The sequence below is a fragment of the Loxodonta africana genome, chromosome 27 (genome assembly GCF_030014295.1).
Source record: "Loxodonta africana isolate mLoxAfr1 chromosome 27, mLoxAfr1.hap2, whole genome shotgun sequence".
Lineage (NCBI taxonomy): Eukaryota > Metazoa > Chordata > Mammalia > Proboscidea > Elephantidae > Loxodonta > Loxodonta africana.
The window spans coordinates 16169138-16195986 of NC_087368.1; the positions used below are offsets into that span (position 1 = coordinate 16169138).

Sequence of the window (26849 nt, forward strand, 5' to 3'; positions counted from 1 at the left end):
ACAAACAGGAGAGCACCAAAAAATGAAAATCACTTTGCTTATGTTTCCGTATTAGAATTTTATTTGCTAAAGGGTAAAAACAGATCTGCAAAATTCACAGTTAACTTAAAACAATAGTTTCAAACCTTTTATTCCTAGCCCTTACTGCCTTCAGGAAGGGGAGAACATCTGGTTATTTAAGGAACACAATATGTTCACATTTTCTATGACTTTTGTTTCTAATTGAGTTTAAAAAAATTTTTTTTTAAATTTGAACAACTAGTTAGAACAATGTTTTTTTTTTTTTTTTTTTTTTATCACTTCATATTTTTCAGACTGTCCTCCGCCTACCCCTCCACTTCACTCAGTGGATTGTTTTGGAAATCTGCTCGGTGGTACTAATATGAGAAAGACAAGAAAGTGAGAATTAGGACTATGGGCTGAAGGGCTCGACCTAGAAACCGTATTTATAGTTACAGATACAGTGTAAGAGGTTACAGACAGATATTTGATATCCAGGCTCTTCATATGTCATGTTTTCAAAACTTTCAAATAATTCTTGCGTTACACTTAAGTACATGGCAGTTTCACTTATTGCAGATGCAAATAGTAACTATGATTCCATCATTTTTAAGCTGATGAAGCTACAGCTCTTGTGTAGAGGGTAGTCTGAACACCTGGGTTCAATCACTAGCTCTGTTACTGATCTTAAGTCGTTGAACTTCACCTTGATCCTCAGTTTGTTCATCAACAAAAGAAGGATGCTAAATTAAGATGGTATCTAAGTTCTTTCCGGTTCTGAAATTCTGACATGTTAAGTGAAGTAAATTATATAGTCTTTATTATTTTTCCTTTGTCCCATAATTTCTGAAAGTAAGAAGAGGTTTTTAATAACTCTGACACATAGCAAATTAAGGAACCAGATGCCCTTTAAGTTGTAGGTCAATTCATCATCTTGATAAAAATGGCAGCTCACATATAAATTTGCAGGTGCCTAAGGCCTCGGGGGAAACCCTGGTGGCACAGTGGTTAAGTGCTACAGTTGCTAACCAAGAGATCTGCGGTTCGAATCCGCCAGGCACTCCTTGGAAACTCTATGGGGCAGTTCTACTATGTCCTATAGGGTTGCTATGAGTCGGAATCGACTCGACAGCACCGGGTTTGATTGTTGGTAAGGCCTTGGTGGAATGTGGACATGGGATCTAGAAACCTGTTGGGTGAAGAAGCTCTGCCTAGATTAGAGTCAGTGTAGTGCACTGGAAAAAGGGTTAGTGTTGAGTCAGAATTCAATTCTACCACTATTTTCTTAATACCAGCCGCATGCAGGACACAAAACTAACTGCTAAAAAGAACACCACCACCACCAAAGAGCAGGATCCAGTCCTAAGGAAGAATAATTGACAAAACAAACATGCATAGAGCTGAAATACAATGTCTTTGCTCAGCTGCTAACCAAAAGGTTGAAGTTTGAGTTCACCCAGAGGTGCCTTGGAAGACAGCCCTGGTGATCCACTTCTAAAAGGACACAGCCATTGAAAACCCTATGAAGCACAATTCTACTCTGACACACACGGGGTTGCCATGAGTCAGCACTGAATTGATGGCAACCAGTATGGCACTAGTGGGGACTCAAAGGCGAGGGCACGTGCTATCTGAGCCTGGGAATGGCGTCACAAAGAAGGCAGAATGGATGCTGGAAATTTTAGAGGAGGGGAGGAGTAGATAACGTGGATCGTGGAGCTACTCTAGCTAGAGTACTAGCTGGAAGCTTACAAATTTTTGACTCTAGAAAAACCATATAATCTTAAAAAGAGTATGTAAAGATAACCTACTCTGCTTACCTCATGAGTTGTGGTGAGGAACAAATTATGTCACAGTGCTCAGAAAGCTGTGAAGAAGTGTGATCCTATTATTACAGTTTACAGGCCTGTTATTTCAGTCTGTTCAAATGAGGAGTCTTTCCACAGTTAAGACTGCCAGTGATAGAAAACAATTAGAGAACAGTGTCTCAAGCTGTACTTGCAGAGCCTGTGTTTTTAGCTAAGCAATCTCCACTGGAGTGTACGGATGGAAGTAGGACAAAGTGCTTTTCTGAAGGCTGACAATGAACTTATGAGGGCTTAGAGTACCTTATTTTTAATTTGTTGAATCTGTCAGCAGCACTCAGAACTACTGTCATAGGAAGCTGGGACATGGAAAAGTGTGCTTTCATGCCTCAAATCTTATCTTTCTACTAGTTCACTTGGTAGAGACTTGTGTATTTACTTACTCTGAGCAATTGGTAAACATTCAGGGATGATTCAAATTATTTTAAGTGTTTCATTGTTGTTATTAAACAGATAATATTTAAAATACTCTTCTGTTGTCTCCGGATTTTCAGAAAACAGGAGTAGGGATACTAGCACCGTCTTTCCCTCTCTTTTTTTCCCCTCGGCACAAATAGCCTCCTTTTTAAGTAACATTAACTACAATGACGTTTTCTTGTGGATTTCTATGGTAGGGATAAACTTGCTGTTTTTGTTTTTTTCACTTGTACCTTTGTAGCAACAGATCAGATCTTGTTAGTTCATTAGAAGTCAGCTCTTTAGGGACAAAGGGTGCTTTGGCTGGGTACAAATCAGAGAGAGTTTAATTCAACCTCCAAATGTTACAAAAGGACAACACTACTCGGCTAGCATGAGTTTCTCCAAATTGCAAGGAGGACAGGTGGCAGAGCCCGGGCTTGACCCAGAGTCTTGACTCTCAATTCAGTCTCTATGCAGGACACCACACTGCCATGGACATACAATTAGCATGTGTGCCAAGCGACGTTAGTTATCGCTTGACATTTACTAAACGATGTCTGTCAGTGTGTCAGCTATTATATACAATTAACTATAACTATCATTTTTTTTTTTTATCACGTTGCTGGGTTAGTCATCTGAAAGCCCCTTAATACTACACAGCTTTCTTTACTTTTCCTATAGGTATCATCATTCCACGAACTTGTTTCTCAAGGAGCCTTCTAAACATGGCCTCCCTCACATTCAGTTTCTTATGTCTCAGAGATACCGGTTTAAGGCTCTACGTTTTGGACCATTTATTATCTTGACCATGTTTTCCTTGGTAAGACTGACTGAATTGGTGGGGAAGTCCTTTTTAGGCATTTGTGCTTTAATTATTTTTTATCTTAAAGCTTAAAGCATCTATTTTTCTAATGCTATAGGATTTGCTTCATTATATTTTTATATTATGTACGCTACTCTATAAAAAGTACTCTACTAAAATCATACTAACATAAGACAGCATTTAGACTCCTGTGACAACACTGATGGGCTTAGTATACAGAATTCTGCAATAGATGAGTGATTCATAGGAAGAGAAGACCAACCATATTTGGCTAGGGAAAAGTTATCAAGATTGATAGGTTTAGATAACATACTCCTTTCTCCGTTTAATTAAACCAAACAAGTCACACAAGAAGCAATTTTAAATTGCTCTTTAAGTAATTTTTTTCCCACTCTGTATGCCTCCAGAAATGCCTAATGCTGAGCTGATAGAATTTGCCTCAAGTTTTATAGAGCAAAACTCATATACCTCATTGACAAACAACCTCATGCTTAATCCTTTTCATACAGATATTTCTTAATTTTGGTTATTTTTTGTAAAACATACACATATATGCACACACACACTTACATATACATTTGTACCTAAAAATACAAATACAGGATTTTTGTTTTCCATTGTCAAACTTTTAAACCTTACTTAAAAAAAAAAAAACCAAAATAAATCAAGCAAAAAAAAAACGCAAAAGAATCCTTATGTATCAGAGACATTTCTGACTCTTAGTAAAACTGCTTTATGTAAGAGAAACTACATATAAGCACATATTTCTAAAGAAAATGAATATAGGCATAAGGTAATAAATTATATCAATCAAAGAATAAACAGAGGGTATACTCAAATGTTGAAGGTGACAGCCGAGGAAAGGGCAGAAATCCTTTAGATTTAAAATTTACATTGAACTTGGAGGACCAAGTTGATCAGACAGAGCTTTGGCAACGTAATCCACAGACAGACTGACTCAAAGACAGTTCGACAACTGCCAACTTGACTGTTGGAAGGTCTGCCAAAGAGCCAAAGGCTGGGATTACCATCCAACGCCTGGCATTCTCATACTTGTGTTTGAAGCTTTCGCTCTCACACTTCATCCAATATTTTTGTTTGGCTCAAAAGCAGGAAGGATTCACAGATTTTTTTAGATCTTTAAATGTTCTTATTTTCAAGAAATGTAACATTAGTTGTAAAAGAGCACACTTTTGCTCTGAAGTGTAAAGAAAATTTTGGTGAATTGCGTTCCGCTCTAATAGAGAAATCAACATTAAAGTCTGTTTAAACCTTTATCTTATTAGGTTACTCGTAGCTCACAGAATAAGGAACGCACACTCATAAGATGATATAATTTGGTATTTTATTGTATCATAAATCCTTATAGAGCTGGCCCACTTTATAGGTCTGATTTCTTGGTCTTTGGATGGCCCCAAGGGTCAGCTTTGCCAGATCATCCCGAGTAGCATACCAACGGCAATGAAGTGTGACTGTAAGGTGGGCAACAGCTCACTATTTTCTCAAGCTGTGAGAAGGCAGGGGAGCAGAACAGTCCTTCTTAGGGACAAGAGATGTGTGCTCCAGTGTTCCTGGCAGTGTCCACTTAATCTGCCTGCTGAGGTGCTGGTCAATGGAGCACATAAATTTTGGTCTAAAAACTTGAGGTAAATTCTATCAGCTCAGTATTATGAATTCTTGCAGTCATACAAAGAAACCCATTTTTCACCAAAGTTAAAATTTTGTTTATCCTACTTGGGAAGCTTACCTTTGGGTCTCGAAGGAACAGAGCCTTCAGGATCAGTGAGTGTACATCCCCGATGGGTGGGTAATGCATCAGAAGGCCAAGACAGGTCTGGTAGTTACTAGAAATCACTAAACAAGAGAGAGAAAAAAATCACCCAGAAGCAATACAGTTTCAGATGTTTTGCATTACTAAGAGTACAAAAACCAACAACTCAGATTCAAAGAAAGCAAACCAATAATTCTACTGACTGGATAACCTAACGCCCTTTGAAGCTGCACACTGAACTGTTACTTGCAGTCTGATATACAGCACTTATCCTCAGGGGCTGCTGGGAGGAAGAGCCTCAGATATAGACACGAATGGGCGCTTGCAATATAAACTCTCAGAAGCGTGCACATTTATTGCCATTTATATGGCTGGGTTTAAATGTCCCTAGATTTGCTGCTTAGAGATTAGTAACAAAAATATTATGAATGGGAAAGAACCTGTTTAAAAAGTCTCATAAAGTAATATTTACCTTGATTATTATGCTTCAAAACTTACATGTTATATTTAGTATATATAAAATACAAGTGGAAATTAAAGAAAACATAATTTTTTCCAATTTTTGTTTTTCTAAGGGTTATAAGAAATTTAGTGAGAATATCTTTGTGGCACTTCTTGGAAGAGAAATGTCAAAATCTTCATATAGAAGTCTAACTGTGTTCCTTAGACTGTCATTTAAATTTTTTTTCAAACCAACCTAATTATGAGCACAATTATTAAACGCATCTTTTGAGGCGGGTCTATGTAAATGACTTTATTTCTTGGTAATCCATCTGCCACTCCGTCACACTCCCATTAACGATGCCTGTTTTGTGAGCCACACTGCCTGTCTCCATAGCACTGGCTGTGAAGAAACTGTACAGTTACAACTTCCTGTGGTCATAACCAATTACTTTTCATTAATCAGAAAGGTTAGTTGAAAAATCTTCCACAGGGAAATGACTGTGATTCGATGCAAACAATACAAATCACAAAATAAACAACTGTTTCTGACCAGAAACACCCTTGGTTCTTAGATTCTTTTTCTTCCTCTGTTGAAAACACCATTTCTTGCTGTAACTCCCCACCCCGCCCCCTTTCCTGTGAGGATTACAGGGAAAGGAGACAGGACTGGGAAAAATGAATAATTATAATCTATGTAAGGAACCACTTTATCATCTTCATTTCCTGTGTTGATCTGACAGCTTGTAATTTCATACATCTGCTTTCATTTGTAAAGCACTCACTTATCCTACCCTTTCTATAACTGTTGAGACTCTACTTATTTGTTCATTTTTTCATATTCACTTTCCGTTACCTGTTGTCCTTTTCTCTCTAGAACTCAAAACAGCCACGACGCTGAAAATAGCAAAATGTGCTCATGCATAGTTTTCTCTGAGATCTAACAAGTAAATAAAACCTAGATAATCAATTCATCTCCTAACTTATTTTCCCAAATGCTATAATGATTATGTATCAGTAACTAACCCAGGAAAAATTCGTGTATACTTTGTAGGACAGGAAAAAGTTTGGTGGAAAGTGTTCTGTGCGCAGGACTCAAAGATGTGGGTTTGAATCCTGAGGCCCCCACGTGAACCTTTCAGGAGGTTGCCTGAAGATTAAATGACATAATCTGTGTGACTGATTCAGAGCAGCTGTTCAAAACCGGTGGGGTGCCCCTCTGAGTTTAAGTTTAGTCATTTGCAAAATAACTTCCTGATTAAAAAAAAAAAAATCTATGTCATTCAATCCAATAATTATTTGCCGAGTACCTAATCCATGACAGGTGCTATGGTAGCAGGAGATGTGGGGATAAACCCGATACAATCATTGCCCTGAAGAAACTCGGAGCGCAGAAGGGCAGACGTGCAGCCACAAGCAGCTGTTACTACTACCGCTGCCACCAAGACGACAAGGAATGTCGAAGGCTTACTATGGCCAGGCCCCCCCACTGCCAACTTTACCTGCATTATTCACTCAATTCTGTGACAATCTTATTATAAAGGTACACTTATTGTCCCTGTTTTACAGAGAGGAAGGCTGACGCATGGAGATACCAAGCCACTTTCCCAAGTCACACAGTGGTCTGGGGTTGGAGCTGGATTTGAATCTCACAAGTCTAGCTTTAGGGTCTGAGCTCTAATACATGGCTTTGTTTTGAAAGGCACTGATTTGAAAATCAAATGAGATAATGGATGCTAACAGTTATTATAAACAGTAAGTTGATAGTTACTATTACTCTTGCGTAACAGTTTTAAGTAGCTGGAAAGATTAGCACAGCCCACTCTCTAGAATGGCCTGATATAGACAGATGCTTATTTGGAGGAACCAGAGCAGCAACCCTACCTTATTGACAGATTTGAGGCTATTAAAAATTATAAAACACGTAAAGGAAGCCAAATAACGTATTTGTATTCTACTTCTAGAATGAATGAAGGAGATAATATTTCTTCTCTTTTTCTCCAATCCAGTCCAGTCTAGTCCAATCCAATCCAATCCAATCCAATCCAATCCAATCCAATCCAATCCAATCCAATCCAATCCAGTCCAGTCCAGTCCAGTCCAGTCCAGTCCAATCCAATCCAATCCAATCCATCCATCCAATCACCAAATGCAAAAAACATTTCCTGAGCATCTACTAAATGCCAAATACCCAGCAACTGTGCTAGGCACTAGGGATATGATGGCGATTCTTAGACCTTGCCTTCAAGAAAGTGCCTTCATAAATCACTGCCTTCTAAGGATCCTAGGTAATCTTTTGAGTTGTTGTTGTCTGTTCTTGAGTGGTTTGAGGGGATTGATTTAAACAGTTTTCCTTGTAGAAACAAACAAAAAGTAGAGGGATCAATAAAGTGAAGCAGAGAATGTAACTGTTTTGGGAAAGTTTAAAACAATGTGGATCAATGACCTATGGATAACTCAAAGATAGCTATAATTGTAACTTTTTTTTTCCAAATTATTTAACTGCATATTGAGATACACTTTCTCAAGGTAGTAAAATGAACTGAGAAGAACTACTGCAGAACATAAAACTAAATGCAAATTTATTTCAATTTCAAAAAAATAATAGCTACCATCTTATTAAGCACCTATAATGTGTCCAGCAACATGCTATATGTTTTATAAACAGTTTGTGAGTCCTCCCGGCCCTCCCCCTCCTTAGGAAAATATAATCATCAATTCCTTGGAGTCTGTCTTTCTCCAGTGTGTGTCTTTGTGTTTATTCTGCTCTTCTTGTAATTCAGAATTGATTAGGTTTAGGACCCACTCTCCCCTGCTATGACCTCATTAACATAATAAAAGAAAAAATCCTATTTTCAAACAAGATTACACCCACAGTTACAGAGGCCAGGGCTTCAATACATATTTCAGAGGAACACAATTCAATCTACAAAATTCCACACTTTGGTTCCCAAAATTCATGCCCTTCCCATGTGCAGAACACATTCATTCTATCGTCCCCAAAAGTCTTAACCCATTCATTCCAGCATTAACTGTATGTCCAAAATCTCATCTTTTGAAATACCTAAATCAAGTATAAGTGAAACTCTGAGTGTGTTCCATCCAGAGACAAAATTCCTTCCCATCTATGGACCTGAGATACCCAGAATACAAGTTATTTGCTTCCAAAATATAATGGTGAACCCGACATAAAGTAAATATTCCCATTCAATTGGAAGGAACTGAAGAGAAAGAAGGGGTCATAGGGACCAAGCATGTCCAAAATCTAGCAGGTGTCATTAGCTTTTAAGGCTTGAAAATAATCCTCTGTTTTCCAGGCACGTCTGGGCAATCGCCCCAACCTCTGAACTCTGGGCACTGACCAAGCTCTCCAGATTGTGGATGGAGGTCCCTCGGCACAGGGTGTCAGTCCTGCTTTCAGGCACACTGGTAATGGTGACCCTTGCCTTTCAGGTCTAGGGGGACTTGTCCTCCTGGCCCACCAGAACAGCAGCCCACGCTCTGGAATTGAGGCAGTGGTGACCCCTCTCTTTGAAACCTAGGCGGTAGCCCTACACTTCAAAATCTATGGGGCGGTGGCACCACCTTTTGAAACCAAGGAAGTGGTGACCCTGCCCTCCCTCCCCCACTCCCAGGTGCTCCTTCTGACAGTAGCATTGGTCTCTGAACTGCACCTGGGATTGTCCTTTCCTTTTCTTGGAGGACAATAGGTGTTCACAACCAAGTAGCTCCATTAGCCTATTTCCTGCCTATAGAATTCCAGGAGGCAGAGAGCTTTCCTTCATTTCATCCTGTCTCTATCCTTTTCAGTTTATTGCCAGGGTTTCTGCTGAGGCCGTTGATCAGATCCATCAGTCATAGCCCTAATCTCTTGAATAAAAATTATGTAGCCACATCCTTGGGTCAATTCCAGGACATGCTCTCTTAGTTTTTACAGTAGTATTTTCCAAATCTTTAAGTCTGTTTTATTTTGCACAGTTAGTTTCTCAATTTGTCTTTCTGCTTCTGCATTTTACTATAAGCAACAAAGAGAATCCATACTGCATCTTCAAAATTTCACTTAGAAACACCTCAGCTAAATATCCAAGTTCATCACTTACAACCTCAACCTTCCACAAAACATTCAAACATAATTCAGACAAGTTCTTTGCCCATTTATAAAAAGGATCACCGTTCTTCCAATGTCCAATAATATCTTCATCATTTCCTTTTAAAGCCTCACCAGAATCACATTTAATGCCTACATTGCTAGCAACAGTCTGTTCATGGCAATAGAAGCTTTCCCCACGGCTCTCAATTCTTTCTGAGCATTCTTCAGAACTGCCTTTAATCTCTATAACTGGCTCTAGGAGAGGGTCCTTCCTTATGGATAGCCCTGGGAGTACCTTGGCATTCTCTGCAGTCTATTGTTCCCTAAGTGTGCATCTAGTCTCCTCCTTTTATAACTCGAAGTGATTAGGTTTAGGATCTACCCTACTCTGGTATGACTTCATCAATGTAACAGAAGAAAAACTTTATTTCCAAACAGGATCACATCTACAGTTACAGGGGCCGGGACCTCAATACATATTTTTGAGAGACACAATTCAATCCATAAGAGTGGGTATTAAGATTTAGAAAAGAAACAGTAAGCCTGATTCATAGTCTTTGCCTCTCTTAGTTTTTAATCCAAATAAGGAAAACTATAGGTCAGGAATTAGTTAAATCTAAATACAGAGACATATAGGTAAATTTTATTCCATTGTGCATAACAAAAATATAGATGGTCAGTAGTAATGGTTGAAGTATAGAAGCTACTTAAGAAGTGTTAATATCCCTCTCTTTTTGTTAGACTTTGTACATTCCATCATTCAATAAACATTTATTAAACACCTATTTTTTCCCAAATACTGAGTTAGGTCCTATGGTCATTAAACAGCTTTCTCTTTATAATTTCAGTTGAACAGAAGCATAAAACTAATTGCAGTACAGGACAGAGCTGATAATAGAGTGGCACATACTCAGGATTATGACAACCCCTAGAATGGAAGCCTCTGAGGTCAGCAAGGCCATCAGCCAACAGTGTACAGATGCACACAGAGGCAGGGCACTGAGTGGCCCTATGGCTGGGAATAGAGTGGCACATACTCAGGATTATGACAACCCCTAGAATGGAAGCCTCTGAGGTCAGCAAGGTCATCACACACAGAGGCAGGGCACTGAGTGGCCCCATGGCTGGTAAGAAAGGCCAGTGGAGGTCTTACTTACACGTGGGGATGAAGTGTAGATTTCACTCTGTTGTTAGCATTCACTGAAGGATTCTAAGTAACGTGATCGGACTTGTATTTCAGAAACACAGGCATTGGCACAGGATGATCCGTGGGAAAGAGAAAAGGAGGGATAGGAGGCAGGGGGCCAGGTAAGAGATCCTGGCAATACTACAGAGACGAGAAGATGAATAACTAGCGTAAGGAAGAGAGAGGTAAGGGGGTAAAGTGGGCAGAAAGCACACAAAAATGGATAGATTTTCATATGTGATTAAATTTGGGAGAGTGTGTGCTTATGAGAAACACAAAGCAGACAATAAAATATCAATGCAAGTATTAACAAACTTATAATACTAATAAGGCTACTTAGAGAATATAGCAATTTTTAATTATTCATTTTTGAAGTTTCTCATCTAGTTTTTATTTTATGACAGTTACACATGTACATGGTTTAAAGGGTCAAATCATTCTATATTCTGTTATGAAAACAGCACCTGTTGTCCCCTACCCATTTTCTATTCCCCAGAGGCACTGCTTTCTTTTAGTTGAGTTTTAAAAATATCTTCTGTATTACTAAAAAGCGTGCTTAATGTTCCCTCTTCTTATTTTAAACATTATCTACTGACTGCTCATCCCAGAAGATGAAGCTTTAGCCCTCATTCAGAGCACCAAACCCCAGCCCTCCACTGACCTCCACATCACACATGCGTATTTTCTGCCCCCCACCCCCCGAACTTCTAATTTTGATGAGATCAATATTCAAAGTTTTCATTTTATGCGACCAAGCAAATGTTGGAGTCCTGGTGGCGCAATGGTTAAGAGTTCAGCTGCTAACCAAAAGGTCAGCAGTTTGAATTCACTAGCTGTTCCTTGGAAACCCTACGGGTTTAGTTATGCACGTATTTAAGACTAATTTAACCCCAATTCTCCTGGCTATGTAAAATCTCTTGTCAATATATTTAAACATTTTAGGCATTTTATCAATTTTGTTTTTTTTTTTGAGGACATTTCTCGTGAGGCCTCCTGGCCTGGTCCCTGGTCCTAGGAATGCTCTTATCTCTTGCTTGTGTTGGACCCTCATTTCCTAGGGCACATAGCTTCCTTTTGGTTTACTCCCTCAGTTTGGTGGAACACACTCCAAAGGCTTTGTCCACAAAATAATTTTTTTTTTGAAATCTTCACTGTTTAAAAGTTTTTAATGTTACTCTTAATTAAAAGTTTAGCCGGAGAAAGAATTCTAGGTTGGAAATACTTTTCCCTTAGAATGCTGGGAGCGCTGACCCAGAGTTTTCTGGCTTCCAGTTGAAAAGCCCCAGATCGCTGTAATTCCTGATCCTTTATGTGACCTCTACTTTCTTTTTATCTTCCAATGCTCTATATTCATGGCAGTGTATCTTGGTGTGCATCCATTTTAATCTATACTGAGCCCTTTCAATCTAGAAACTCATGCCCTTTGTTCAACTGGACATTTTTCTTGAATTGCATCTTTTCTTCCTTCTGTTTTTACTTGTTTGTTCTTTGTTTTTTTTGGTAAATCTCATTATCTAGATGTTGGTTCTCCTGGCCTCCTCTTCTAATATTTTCTTTTCTTTTTTCTCTTTCTTGTATAGTTTGTTTTTGTTCTACTTTCTGAGGCATTTTTTTTCAAGTTTACATTCTTTCTTCTTTTTCTCATTATATTTGTTTCTAAGAGCACTTTTTTCTTTGAATTATGTATTTTTCTAGTTCTCTGAGGATATTTACATACACACACACACACACACACAGTTTTTCTTTTTCTTATAAAGTCTCAGTTTTCTCCAAGTTGCTTTTTACCCTGCTTCTTGTTTAGATCTCTGCTTTAATTGTGGATGCCTTTCTCAAATGTGTGGTGACTTTTGGTTATCTGCTCACATTTAAGAGTGGGACACTATGAAGTTAATTGGAAGCTAGCTTTGTATGGATGTATAGAGGGATGGATGGAAGGATGGATGGATGGGTTTGTTAACTCTGGAGTTCACACAGGCCATTTCCTGGACAACCCCGGAGCCTGGATTTTTAGGTCTTTTCTCTTAGATATCCACCCCACTCCCTACCACCACTGAAGATCCTCCCAATCTTCTTCCTGGAGGGAAACAGTCGGCTTCAGTGTCCTGGGAACGGAGACAGCAAAGAAGGCCAGAGGCCTAACATTCATTTAAATTTCTCTTGACTCCCAAGTCCAGAGACCTTCCATTTTAACCCCTACAGAGGATTAGCCCTAGAATTTGGGAGTTAGCAATCTGGGTATAAGAGTCTCTTAAACACTTTCAACCAATTCTATTTTCAGTCTTACTCTTATCCTCCCACCTAATGACTTCTAGAGGTACCTACTGTTGCCAATTTCTATACTTTTAGCAACTTTCTACGTTACTTCTTAGCTTTCCCCATTACCAAGTTTGGGTAATTTAGCTTTCTTAGATTTGTTAAGTCAATTATTACTTATACATCTATTTTCCAGCTTCCAAAAATTACTATAATCTCTTATGGTTTGTGTTCTATGGGTTTATGCTATTTTAATGGTTTTTTTTTTTTTTTTTTTTAGGAGCACTGGAAGTAAACACCGGAGTGCAATACACCATATTTACCTGACGTCCTTAATCATTTCTTTAATCACATTTCTATTCAGTCACTGTGATTAAAGAATGGTGAACGGGAGGGGTAGAAGGATGTAGGTGGAAAGGTAACTGGGTTTAGACATGTTAGGTAAGTAGTCAGGATGTCAAAGATCATCATCTCCCTCTTTCTAATATCAGAGAATGGCCCTAATCAGCTTGCAGGACTTCTTGGATTCTCATTTGGTAGCAAGAGATGAACATGGAATCTTGAGTATTCCTGGGTAAGATTCCAATGATGCCTGTAATTTTGCTGGCTTTTCCCCATAAAAGATGTCTTAGAGTGTCTGGATCCATATGTTGTGGTGCCTTCTAGGGCAAATGAAACTGGAAACTGGAAAAGCTTCCAGGAACAAGAACATGGAGAGATGAGGTAAGACAAAGTATGGGGAGATAAGACCACTTCCTCCCCACTGCAGTGGGCCAAAATGGGATCTCAAGGATTGTAAGTAGAATTAGACAATGTGCTATTATGGCACATCAGCCTTTGTTAGGGAAATTTTAAAAGACAGTGAGACTAAAACGTAAAGTAGTCAATATAGTATTTGTAATTAAAAAGGTACATCAGTATCCAAATCTGAAAGGGTCATAAAAAATACCGGCAACATTTCATGTCTAAGAGGGAAGACACCTGGCAATCAGGAAGTACTTAAACATTCCTTCAAAAATAAGACTATAATTTCTGTTTGGATTAAAAAAAAAAAAAACAACTTTGTGACACATTACCATGTGGTTTAAAGAAGTCTTCAAGTCACAGAGGTTGGGTAAAGCTTTTGCGGAAAAGACAAATAAATTCCATTTCAGTTCAAATAACTGCATTTTGATATCAGTACAATGTAGAACATGCTCTTAACAAGAAAACTGAGAAACAGAAACTCTGTGGTAAGACAGATGGAACACTGGCAGACTGACAGGTAGTTAAGAAAAGACCTAAAATGAAATCAAAAGGAACAACTAAACCACAAAGAAGACACACCGCATGGCAGCCAGCATAGGAAATAGCTGAAGAGACCCCTACAGAAAACTAAGAAAAATTACTGTGCTATAACTTCTTTATGCTGGCTGAAAAAAAAAAAAAAAAAAAACAAGGTAGATAATAAGTAGAAATGCCAAAAAAGAAACTTTTCCATTTACAAAGTGTTCAGGGAGAAAGTAAATTGAAAAAAGACAATACACATTGAAAGATACTTTGTGGTTAGAAAATTCTACTGTTAAATGGATTTGATTATAGTGTTTTAGCTATTAATATAATTTACAAGACAAATAAAAGGTATGTTACACTGTAAATTAGAGAAAATGTTTTTCTTTGATACCAGTCAAAAACAAAATAAAAATTTAAATCCACAAAAAGGATGTAAAAATTTTAAATACTTAATTTACAAAGTAGACAATGTTTTCTTTGAAAAAGCCATGTCAAAAGGCATATTAAAAAAAAAAAATCACCATTTATTTGCGTTGCCATTCTAACAGTTAGAATGGCACCTGTCCTCCCAGAGATCACTGCACAGAGATCCACTAGCACCCAGGTCCCTAGAGTACACTTCTGCGTGGGACCACCCCAAATATTAACTGAGCATGTGAAGAGCTTTATGCTTTGAGGGCTCTGAAAGAATTATAACATGTGGTTCTAGTACTGGGGAGCTTATAATCTATTTAAGGAGATAGGACTAACAATGCATAATACAAAGAACTAATTAAATATAATTAAGTACCACACTGAGTGGTATTTATTACCATCTTACACAACCCCAAAAGTGCGAGAACATGTGGGCTGGAATAACTGGGGAAGGTTTGGGAAGAGGCAACCTTGCCCTGGGCCTAGACACAGGAGCAAGATTGAGGTAGGTGGAGCCAAGTGAGGGAAAGAGCCCCGTAAGTGAATTACACTATAGAGTGAGTCAGTTAAAAACACTGTGATGAGACTACGGCTGTTAATGAGCTATTAGAGGAGGAACACATCCTGATTACCACTTCCTCTCTCCAGACTTTTCTGTTTGTATATAATATTAACCCATATAATCCAGTAAAGGATCCAACCAGTACTTCTCATAACCACACAAGAAAATAAAAATGCTTATGGTTTCATTAAAAAGTTTGGGAATAATTTTATTTAGAAATAGATACTATATATCTTTAATAAAGCAAAAGTTTCATGCAAAATATAGTTATTTGAGCATCATTTCAAAGGTTAAGTTTTAAAATCTGTATAGATAATGTCCACATTGTTATATTTACCAATGTGAAATTTTATTTTTACTTAAAATCAAGGTAGGCCTTGAGGGATGGAAAAGGTGATGTGAGGTGGAAAAGCACAGAAGAGACACCATTCTGTGGCCTTGGGCTGGTTTCCGTTACCTCTAAATACGGACGTTGTGTTCAATGATCTCTGATGCCTCATAAAGAACTTGGTGTTTATAAGAAATCTATTAAGTAGATGAATATTATACTTGCTTGACTTAATTACTTTCAAAGAAAATGAAACTGTATTCAAGGTATACACAAAAAAGTTTAAAAACCCATCTGTTAAAAATTAAATATAAGGTATGCTGATAGTAATGAATAGGGTAAAATAAGAACTAGGTAGGGACCCCACCGATTGTGGCTGTTCTGCTATATAACTGCCAAGGGCCTCAGGATCTGCCCCATAAAATCAGGTTTTGGATAAAACCATCACCTGCTTTTATTCCACTAAAAAAAACTTTTATTCCACTAGCTTGTAGAAATACAGATGCACTTCCCCCTACCCCACATCAAGCTATTTTGAGAAACAGACTTTTTTTCCATGTTGTTTCTTTTGCCTGGAAAGCTGATTCACCTTCTTAGCTTGCCAACACCTATACTATCTTCTGTAATCACTCACAGCTGGCCTGGGGCAGAGTGGGGGTGGGGCCTCAACACCTATCCTTTAACCTTTCATAGCACCTTGTCCACATCTCAACCACAGCACTGGACACTTCAGGTTGGGATTAATTATGTCAGTATTCCTGATTCAGTTGGTAAGTTTTTTGAAGACAGAGGAGAAAAAAGAATAAATCCTTAATAAATACTCACTCTATTCTTAGGTGATCTCATCCACTGTTATGGTTTTAGCTAACTAGATAAAAATAAATTGGACTAAATGTTGAAATGAATAAATGACTTCATTACCTCTGCATTTTTTCCACATGTGCCCATACGTTTTATAAAGCCATCAGTAAAAGGATTAAAAATGTGTAAGGGCCTCAGCTGTCAAAAATTTAGCATGTTTTATAAAATTAATTAAAATAAATAGATCTTAGCGTAGGAGACAGGATAATCAAATTAAAATATATATATATACACACACACAGTCATGATGTACCAAAGTTAAGAAAAAAGCAAACTCTTAACTGTTTAAGATTATATAAAATCAGAAAACATTTCAACGGTTGCTGGTATTTGGCAAGTTTTATGACAATATTATCCAAAAAGCATTTTTTTTCCTAAAAGATGCTTCTCATTGCTTTTGTTTTTTATCAGTTACATTTTTAATAACCCTTCTTTACCAAATTTTTATTAAAAAAATTTTTTTTTGATGGCATGTGTTTTCAGTATTGAATGTATGCTTTACTGAGTGTGTTTAAATTTTTGGTTGGTAATATGGTTTTTTTTTTTTTTTTTTTTTTCGTTTGGGTAATATGGATTTTGAGAAAAACGATCTGGTAATACAAACCACGGATAAGGCAAGTGGCACTCTGGCTCCACTGATCTGTGATGTGACAATATGCCAATAAGAACTAAATAGAGAATTTATTGCAGGCGCCTTTCCACTAGGTTACATGGGGAACCTCTGGTTTTCCAAATTATGACACAGAAAAGCCAAAACAAACCCATCGGGGCTCCTTAACTATCACACAGGAAAGCCATAATTATGCTTAAAAGCCTCATCTCATAGAAATAAAGAGGAAAAAAAAAAAAGGCTAAGGTTTACAAAATTTACACATCCATGAAGCATCACCCAATAGAATGCTCAACTACACAGTGGGGCTCCAACTCCCGACTGCTTGAGCTTCAAGCATTTCACAAGGGACCCACCTTGATGCTAAGTGCATTAGAACTGGGATAACATAGAACCTACGAGGTCCAGAGGCATAAAAAGTGGCTGGTATACCGTTAAACTAATAGTAACTAAAGAGTTAAGAACACACAACTTCAAAATGGGAGATTAGTATTGAGTATTCCAAAATTCAGTATCTGTCAATGGTACCCAAATATCCTTCTCTTCTGTCCAGATGTTTCCTCTTTGATTTCCATGTTCTTATATGATTAGCTCTGGCTCAGAAAGAAGGAACTCTGCACTTTGTCTGTAAAAACTCAAACTATTTGACCTTCGAGGCACAGAATAAAATACAATTTTTGGATAAAATGTGTTGCTCCTATCACTTTTTCATTCTAAGTAATGTTTCGGAAATTAAAAAAGTATAATATAAAATTTTAAAGAATATCAGTGTTACCAGAGGCATAGCAAGAACATCTGGCACAACTTGGTATTCATTGAACAAATAAGAGAACCACGCAGCAATTTAACAGTTAAGATTATAAATGACCCCAAATCGTGGATATTCCTCTGACAAAGTCCTACTCTCATTATTGTTCCCCATTTCCTAATTCAATCACAGCACTTTGTGTAATCTTTCCTAATTTTATTTTGGCTTACAAATCTTGTTTTGTGAACTGTGACTATTTCTCTGAGAAGGAAAACAATTTGACATATTTTGAAATTTAAAACATGCTCTGGTATTTTCTTCAAGCTTGAGAACTATCGGAGTACTCAGAAGGATTAGGAACTGGCTTTCTGGCTATGGTAAGCACCCTAAGGTAGGCCTGAGAAGATGGGAACACATCTGTAATTGCGTACTGTATTGAGAAATATGTTTTGCTAAAATATATTTGGTAAGTAGTTAAATTCCCTTTAAATGTAGTATTTATTTTTTACTGGCAAGGTGTCGATACTCTAAAAACAGTTCTAATCTCCCGATAAATGTCTCGGAATACTCTCTACCTGTCAGAAGATGGAGCTCTAAACATATCTGCAATACTGGCTTTTTATGTGTGTTTCACAAATGCTATGTAATGAGGAGATTAAAACAGGAGTAAAAGTCTTTAGAAAAATGGTTCTGAAGAATATTCCAATTCTCTCAGGATAAAATCACCCACGTTTTCGAATATATACATGGTTAACTAACAAAAAGAGATGTTTAGCATGTTCACTGAAGTTTCAATACATTGCCTACTATAAAAATTTAAGTATATGTAAATCAGAGAATAAAAGACAACGTATATATAAAAGATAAAAAAATTAGGACCACTTATTCGAATGTAGGCAAAGTCATCAACACTCACAAGCATCTCGGATGTAGAGTAACATGGCTATGAAGATATAATCAACTAAACTCAGGCTGAGCCCATCTGCAAACAAGGCATCCCAGACCACCAGAAGGTCCTGCAGAGGAAATTCCCGTCCAAACAGCAGCCGCACCCACCGTCTAGAGAGAAAACAAAACAAAAATCCAGAAAACAGTCTTTGAGAGTAATCTGAAGAGTCATCAGTTGCTCATGTAACTGTGAAAAAATTACAATTTGGATAAATGAACACAGAGAGCAGATATTACATATCAAAAATATAAAACAGTAAAATCCAGAGCTGTAAGCTTTTAAATTAACTCTGTAATTCTATAACTAGGACACAGTCATTAAACTTGTTTCTATACGTATAAAACACAAGTTCTATACTAGAAAAGGAGAGAAATCTTTCATATTTAATATGAATCATACATCCCAAAAGGATGAAGAGAAAGTGAACGTGTGGCGGTCTGGTGGTTGCCTCATAAGTGATGTTACAAGTGAAAAATATGAATTACTAAAATTTCATGATCCCTACTAAAGGCATGCCTATCTCTCTCTCTCTCTTTTTTTTTTTTTGTTAATTGGCCTTTTGCAAATGTTTATATGACAAATTACTATAGCTAAACTTAGAAAACTGGATTCTCACATTTCACTCCTATTTGAAAGATTCACTGTTCAGTTAAATGGGGGTTAGGGTGGGGACAAAACCAGTAGATATTTATTTTTGTCAAGTATAGACATTATTTTTCAAATGAAACTTACAGTGATACCTAATTTTTAGCTTTAGAATAGAACATACCTGATTAGGAAGGTAATCTTTCTAGGGATGCTTTTCAAAACATACTTACTTCTCTGGCCAGGAAAATGGACATCTATGTCACAAAGCAGACATAGGCAGCTAATGAGAATATTAAACAAGACATACACATAATTGTATATTGTAAACAGTGACACTTCAGACTTTCAATCTTTCAATAAATTCAATAAATGTGAATTAACCTATTTATATCTAATCTTATAATTAAAATACTTCTGCTTGATATATTTTTTCCAATTTTACCTAACATGGTAAGAATTTCTTTGCACAAGCCTTTCTCTAGGAGCTTCAGGTAGAATTCTATGCAATTCTGGCACATAAGCAGAGAATAAAAATTTCACATTTCCAGTACCGCCAAATAGTACAAAAGAGAAGAAATTCTTTAAAAATTAGTTGAGATAGTCTTGATTTCTTTGTAGAATTTGAAACTGAATATAACCATCTGTGAGGTTAAAGTAAGGCCAAAAGAAAAAATTCAAATATTTTCCTTAGGAAGAATTACATTAAGGAGGAATCAACAAAGCTATGACAAAACAGTGCATATTCACACATAGCTATCACAGTTTATTAGGAACCATGTGATCAAATAGTTAAATTATTTTATTCATATTATCAAATTAATTCATAGAATAATTGGATCGCACTTTCAATTAAATTTTAAGGTTATTCAATTTTTCAGGAAAAAAAATGTCTAGGTAACATTTATCCTTCTGAAATCACTACAGTATCTTTACAATTTTTATCTACTGTTCAATTCTTATTCTATGGCTAATATGAGGGGTAACTAAGAACAAAACACACTTTTTCACCTGGTATGCCTGTATTTAAGTGGCTTAGGAAAAAATGTTACTTTTGCACACACTTCAAATTCCTTCAAATTAAAAAAGCTAGTATTTACTGTTTTAAGAAGTACAGAAATATCTCTAAATTAAACAGGGTTCTCTTCTCAATTACAAAGAATTAACTGGTCTTGCAACAGTGTCAGGGGAGCCAGAGGAACAGGCAAAGCAAAAAATACATGGATTGAACCATTTTGGGCACTTGTTTAAAAGGATTTTTAATTGATACATATGTCTGCATTCTTGACTAAAATGACTAACACAGTTAGCACATGGCTATTCACAGTTACTCAACTGAAACAACTGAAAGAAAAAATCTCTCGACAGCACTGGGTTTTTGGGAATAAAACCTACTGAAGGTTAACACCACAGATTTAGGCTACAGCTCAAATTCCTTTCAGTTTCCTGGATGATCCCATCTCTAGTTTTATCAAGTGCAGTGGTTCAAGAGCAAAAAAAAAGATACGAAATAGCCTATTTTTTAAGAAATAATTTACATACCTACTATTTTTACAACAAAATGCCTGGCTATTGCTCAAACTTTACTCCTTCTCTTGCAAACTTCCTGCTGATTGATTGGGGCTGTGTTTAGCTTCAAAAATGATGCTGTAGACACATACATGCAGCGATCTCTACTGACAGCTGGAAGGAGGGGGAACAGCAGACATCTAAAAATTTACACTGAATAAAATGTAATATATCCTTTTTTTATGTCAAATTGTTGACAAATTTAACATCTTCAAAAACTAGGCAGGCTGCAAGTCTTCAGTACTTTTCTATTCAATCTGTAATCCATGGTGTGCTGCTTCATTCTTGAAGTTTTACCTTGCCAAGTACACACTGTGTGCGTGTGTGTGTGCGCGCACGTGCATGTGTGTGAGAGAAAAAGAGAGAGAGAAAGAAAATATCCCCAGAAAGTTCTTTGTTACATGTTCTATGTGTTTACCAAGGTCTTGTTAAGAACACTGTAAAGCCATCTGTCACACTACTGAGAAGCAAAGGTAGAGCTAAATTGGAAGTACACAAATTCATCTTGTGAATTCAGGAAATGGAAAAGGAAAATAAAACAAACAACAACAAAAACACAGAAACAGATAAAAATTATTATTAGATGCCTATCACGTTTCTTTTACACAAGACTTAATAAGTTGTACATACAAGCATATTATATTAAAACAAGATACAGTTTCCTCTACTTTATATGCAATTACAGAAAAATTAAGGCCAAATTCTTAGAATATTTAAGGAGTACTGAATGATTGTTTTTTTTTTTTTTTTTTGTATGATTAATGGAATGCTTTGGGACCAACAATGCCCTTAACAATAATTTAATCATTTTTATCCCAATTGGACTTAGCTCATACATATATTTGCCACCCACAAAATTTCTTGTGCCATTTTGGATTTTCTTCATTGAGCTTAAAAGCTAAGGAAAATTCAGTTTTTTATGCAATGAGTTCTTAATACAAATTATTTCAGTAAGCTCCTGTATTCTTAAAAAGGGAAACTTAGTCTAAGAAGCGAGGCCTTATAAAGAAGTCACTCCTACAATTAACACGTTTTTATTGCAGTTAAAAATATTTAGCTAGAGTTTAAGTTACACTTAAGGGTAGCATTAAACTTTTTTTCCCCTTAAAGATGGCTTCAGTTTAATTGCTCGATACTATTAATCTTGCTTTATGTATGCTACACCTGCAGACTGTAATGCTCATAACCGTATACATTTAATCACTTGTGATAATATAATAATTCATATTTTTACCAGACCTACTTAGTAATTAAAATCTACACAAAAAAGACCATCTGAGGGTTTAAATTTAATAATAAACCACCCAAAGGCAGGGCAGTTTCTATGTCTGCACTTATACCACTAGTCTCAATTTTAAATTTCTGTGTAATTAAGCTGCTATTCCCAGGGGGTCAGTAACTCCTGATGGTGTTATTGCTTGGTGAATGACACATGGAAACACCAAGAGAAATCCACTTTTACCAATCGGTTTATGAAAATGACCAATTTGACTGAGCCTTAAATACACATAGCCTTAACACACATAGCTGAAGTAGGCTACATACGGAGAAAGAAATGTAAATACTAGATGTTCAATTTCTTTTTCTTTAATGGCTCTTTAGTGAGATATGGGGATAGCAGGCTTACAAGAACAAGTAATGTAGAAAAGCTATATCCACTTGAATTTAACAAATATTACAAGCGCATCTCTTTTATTTATAGCCCTGTGCTAAGTGACCTGTGATTAAAAAAATGCTAGCACTGGGTAAGTGTACTGGAACACAAAAGAACAATATTAGATTTTTGGTCAATGATATTAATTTTGTCTTTTGCTTTCTGTTATAATTTTCAAAGCTAACAATTTTAAAATAATCCATGCCTGGTAAAGAATAAACACAGAATCTATATAATGTATTAGTATTACAGGAAAATAAAAGCAAGCCAAAAGTGATTATCTCTTTGGTTAGGTACCTACTTGATAGGGTTTAGGGTCTTCTTATATTGGGTTCTTTGTAGTTAGTCTTTTGAAATTCATTTATCTTGAGTTTTCCTTTATATTGGCTCCTTGAAAACAGTCTTACTTTACCCTTAGAACCAAAATATTGCAGTTATTATAATAAGGTCACAAGGCACTCTCATCTTTGTGCTGTCCAGTTGGTTCAAAGGGACCCTACATAAAACAGAACAAAACACTGCCTGGTCCTGTACCATCCTCGCAATTGTTGTTATGTTGCTATTCATAAGGTTTTCACTGGTCAATTTTTTTTAGAAGTAGATCACCAGGTCCTCCTTCCTAGTCTGTCTTAGTCTGGAAGCTCTGCTGAAACCTGCCCACAATGGGTGACCCTGCTGGTATTTGAAATACCAGCTGCATAGCTTCCAGCACCATAGCAACACGCAAGCCACCACAGTACAACTGACAGGCGAGCGCTTCAAAAACAGAAAGATCAAATTAGTTACTGTGTTTAAAGATTCAAATTTGCTTTCTAACTGGTCCCTGTGATCCATGGGTTGAGCCCAGCTTGAACGTGACTTTCTGGGAACACACGTTAAACCCAATTTAACCTCCACAGGACATGTTCCTGAACTGTAAAGATTGTATTTTTGACTTTGGGGAAAATTCTCTGTTCCTCTGAGAGGGCAGTACATAGCCTTTTATTAAGGAAGGTTTCTTATTCCAAAAATAAGTTCCTAATAATTATCACCCATTCCTACTGTAATTTATTCTCTTTGGCAAGTGTTTGAAGCTGTTTTGTGAGAACAACTACAATACTCCCTTTGCAAAAAGTCTGAATGGAAAAGTAGAGCCTCATGTTGCCTATGCTTTTCCAGAGATCTAAGACACTCGTGATAATACGGGACATAGAGATGACCACCATGTGTTTTAAGGCTGTGTAATTCTTGAACATTTATACACACACACACCCCTTTTAGAGGTATGCGAGTTACTTGGATTACAAGTATGTTATTTCAAGGACTGAGTAATTTCAGGATGTGTGATTCACCAGTAAATTCAAATAAAGCTGATGAAAGATGGTAATAATCCAACATAAACTTAATGGTATGAATAGAATGTGCTCCCTTTGAGAATCCTGTTGTCCATTCCAACCAGGGTACAGGTGGAATCTTAGCCCTGTCTCGAGAGAGGTAAATGTTGCTGAGAGGGACTCTCTTAGTACTTACTCTGGCTCCAACACAAATGAGTTACTGGGCACCTTCTTGAGAAAACCACTGAGAAATCACTACTGCCGATGAATACCAACATGAGGAGTGAATGTGCAGTTGGTGGTCATGTTGGGAAAATTAATTTTAGGCTCTGGGAATACTGGTTTTTATTAATACTACAGACAAATTTTACTTTTAGAAAGTCTGTAAATAGGCTTTGTTCCATCATTTTACCTTTAGGAAACGGAATTGTAGTCAAATAAATTTCTAAAAGAACATATTGAGAATTGCTAAAAATAATTGCTCCTAACCTACCTACTCTGAAACTTATTAAAAAGAAAACAAAACTTGAGTGACCTAATTCCTGAAATTGTTATAGACTACATAGTTCAAATATCAATGAGATCTTACCCTAATCGAGTAAGACTTTCCAACTTCTGTGCATAAACCTCCTCACACACTTACATACATTACTGGGAGAACCGACATGAGGTTTAACGCTAATCCGAGGAATGTCAGGATCTACGGGATTCAGAGATGAGGCCTGGACCACCAGTTGCAGTCGAATTGATTACACTCATGGCGACACTGTGTGGGTCAGAGCAAAACTGTGCTCCATAAGGTTTTCAATGGCTGTGACCTTTTGGAAATTGCCAGGCCTTTCCTCCAAGGTACCTCTGGGTAGATCTGAATGGCCAACCTTTTGGTTAGTAGCCAAGTAGTTAACTGTTTACATCACACAGAGACTCCTTTGGACCACAATCATTCTTTTTCCATAAACAGTCTTAACTCTAATGTCAACATAGGAAATAGAATTATTGCTACCCAAAGGAAGAGGCCAAAATTACGGGTTGGTCATAGGTCAGGTTGAGCTTGTGCCTGAAAAGCACCGGGGATACATGCGCCCCTCTGTCCTCTCTCACCTCTTACACCCTCTGGAATTAGTTTCACTGGTCCACTCCTTCTCCTTCCCCATCCCACAGGGTGCCCTGACCCTATCTGGCTGCTCAGAGGCTAGGATGCTGCCTCACTCAGTTCTGATGTTTGGTGGCTCCACATCTATTAGTGTTGCTGCTCTCCGATTGTATTTTCCAGAGATAAACACAAGTGATAAACAAATCTCAGCTTAAGGTTTAGTTATTGATAATTTGTTTTGGTTTCTCTTCCTTCTCCAGCAGAACACAAGCTCCTTGGGGTTGTACTGGTATCTGGTATAGATTAGGGGCTTACCAAATGTTTATTAAATTAATATGATTCCTTCTCCCGAGGTAGGTCAGCTCTACTTGACTAGGAATTTTCTTGATCTGCAGCTTACATCTTAGATCTCTCTCAGGTTTCCTAGCGGCTCATCAGACTTTTTCCTGGATTTCTCTCATTTCTTTGTAGGGATTCCTAGACACATATTCTAAACTGTAAGTGATCATATCTATGTAGGATATGATCGAGACCTCCTAACCCCTCCTGGGCCTTCTTCCTTCCTTGTCTGAACTCTGGCTCTCTGATCACCCATAACTCTGATGTTCCTCAGTCCTCTGTCCTTCTGAGTCCACAATACAGCTAAAGCTTGTAGTCTACTAGAACTCTGCTACTCAAGGTGTGATCCTAGGACTAGCATCATCATCTGGAAGCTTGGTAGGTCTCAGACCCCCAATACGAACCCGCTGAATCAGAATCTTCATATTAACAAAACCTGCAGGTGATTTCTGTGTACCTTAAAGTTTGAGAAGCACTTGGTGAGGTAAGAGATGTCTGTCTCCTGCCCATATTTTGGCTCCACCTGTCAGTTTCTAAAACCTATCATAAAAAAAAAAAAAACCTATCATACATGCATATAAAATGTTACCCCTGGAGGAGAGAAAAAGCTTAAATTATTGAATGGCTCTTCCAGCTATAGCAGTGGTCCCAAACTTTCACATGCATCAGGCTTGCCTGGAAGGCTTGTTAAAACACAGGTTTCCAGTCCCCACCCCTCAGAGTTTCTGGTTCAAAAGATCTACGTGGGGCCTGACCATTTGTATTTTGAACTAGTTCCCAGGAGATGCTGATGCTACTGGTCCAGAGACCAAACTCTGAGAACCACTACATTCCAAACCAAACCAAATCCGCTGCCGTCAAGTCAATTCGATTCACATAACCACTGTGTTAGAAATCTGTTTTTTCTTCATATCTCCTTGGCTTACTCCTGGCGATGGACGCTTAAATCAGCTTACTCAACTTGCCTGGTCACTGGCCACGCATATCCAACTGCTGGGACATAAAGCATGTATAGCTAAACCCCTCTTAGCCTTCTATATTAACTCGGAAACATCTCCCCTTCACCCAGGAAAAACTACTATAAAAACATGATCCAATGGGGAAGGGGGGAAGATGCAGGTGTGGAGTGAGGGACAAGGCCTCCCAAAAGCTGTGAGAAACTGGGCCACTTTGATTTTTTTAAACTCAAAGTATATTACAAAATGAAAAAATACAAAAACAAGGCTACAAAGTTGTGACATTTTAAATGTTCACATTTAGAATTTATGTGTTTTACACATAAATTTACTACAAATGGTATATATAATCTCACTTGGAGATAAGAGTGTGAACTCTAAATTTGAGACCTTTTGTGTTTAGCCCCGGGCTTGGGCCTCTTGATTGGCTCTAATGAGGTGAGAGATAGAAAATGGCAGGACATGGCTGATCAGCTAAGTGCAAAGAGATGGAGCTCGTGGGGGAAACGGCAAATGCATACAAAGGACAGAGAATCCCATTGCTGCCATGACCCAAAAGGGCATTCGCAAACTCCCCAAGCAGAAGTCCTGTGATACTGGGGGCCTGGCTGAATGGTCATCTGTTTGGTGGTCATCTCGTCTTTGTTTTCTGTGAACCATCCTTGCCCCAAGGTTCTGCACCACCAACTCACTCTTATGGATCAGACTGTCGCTAAAATAAGACACGCATTTAAAATGCTATTCCTGGACAAAGAGCTAAACCCTAAA

General features: G+C 37.5%; 1 protein-coding gene across 21 annotated transcripts in view; it reads right to left on the reverse strand.

The window, feature by feature from the left end:
- The window catches only part of TBC1D5 (TBC1 domain family member 5), a 639936-nt gene that overhangs the window by 148582 nt on the left and 464505 nt on the right, over window positions 1–26849 (reverse strand). For all 21 annotated transcript variants that reach the window (XM_064277348.1, XM_023554943.2, XM_023554937.2 and 18 more), the window contains 2 exons: window positions 18540–18682; window positions 4835–4941 (listed from right to left, as the gene is read on the reverse strand). In XM_064277348.1, coding sequence (XP_064133418.1) covers window positions 4835–4941; window positions 18540–18682 — 250 coding nt within the window. The remainder of the gene's footprint in view (window positions 1–4834; window positions 4942–18539; window positions 18683–26849) is intronic.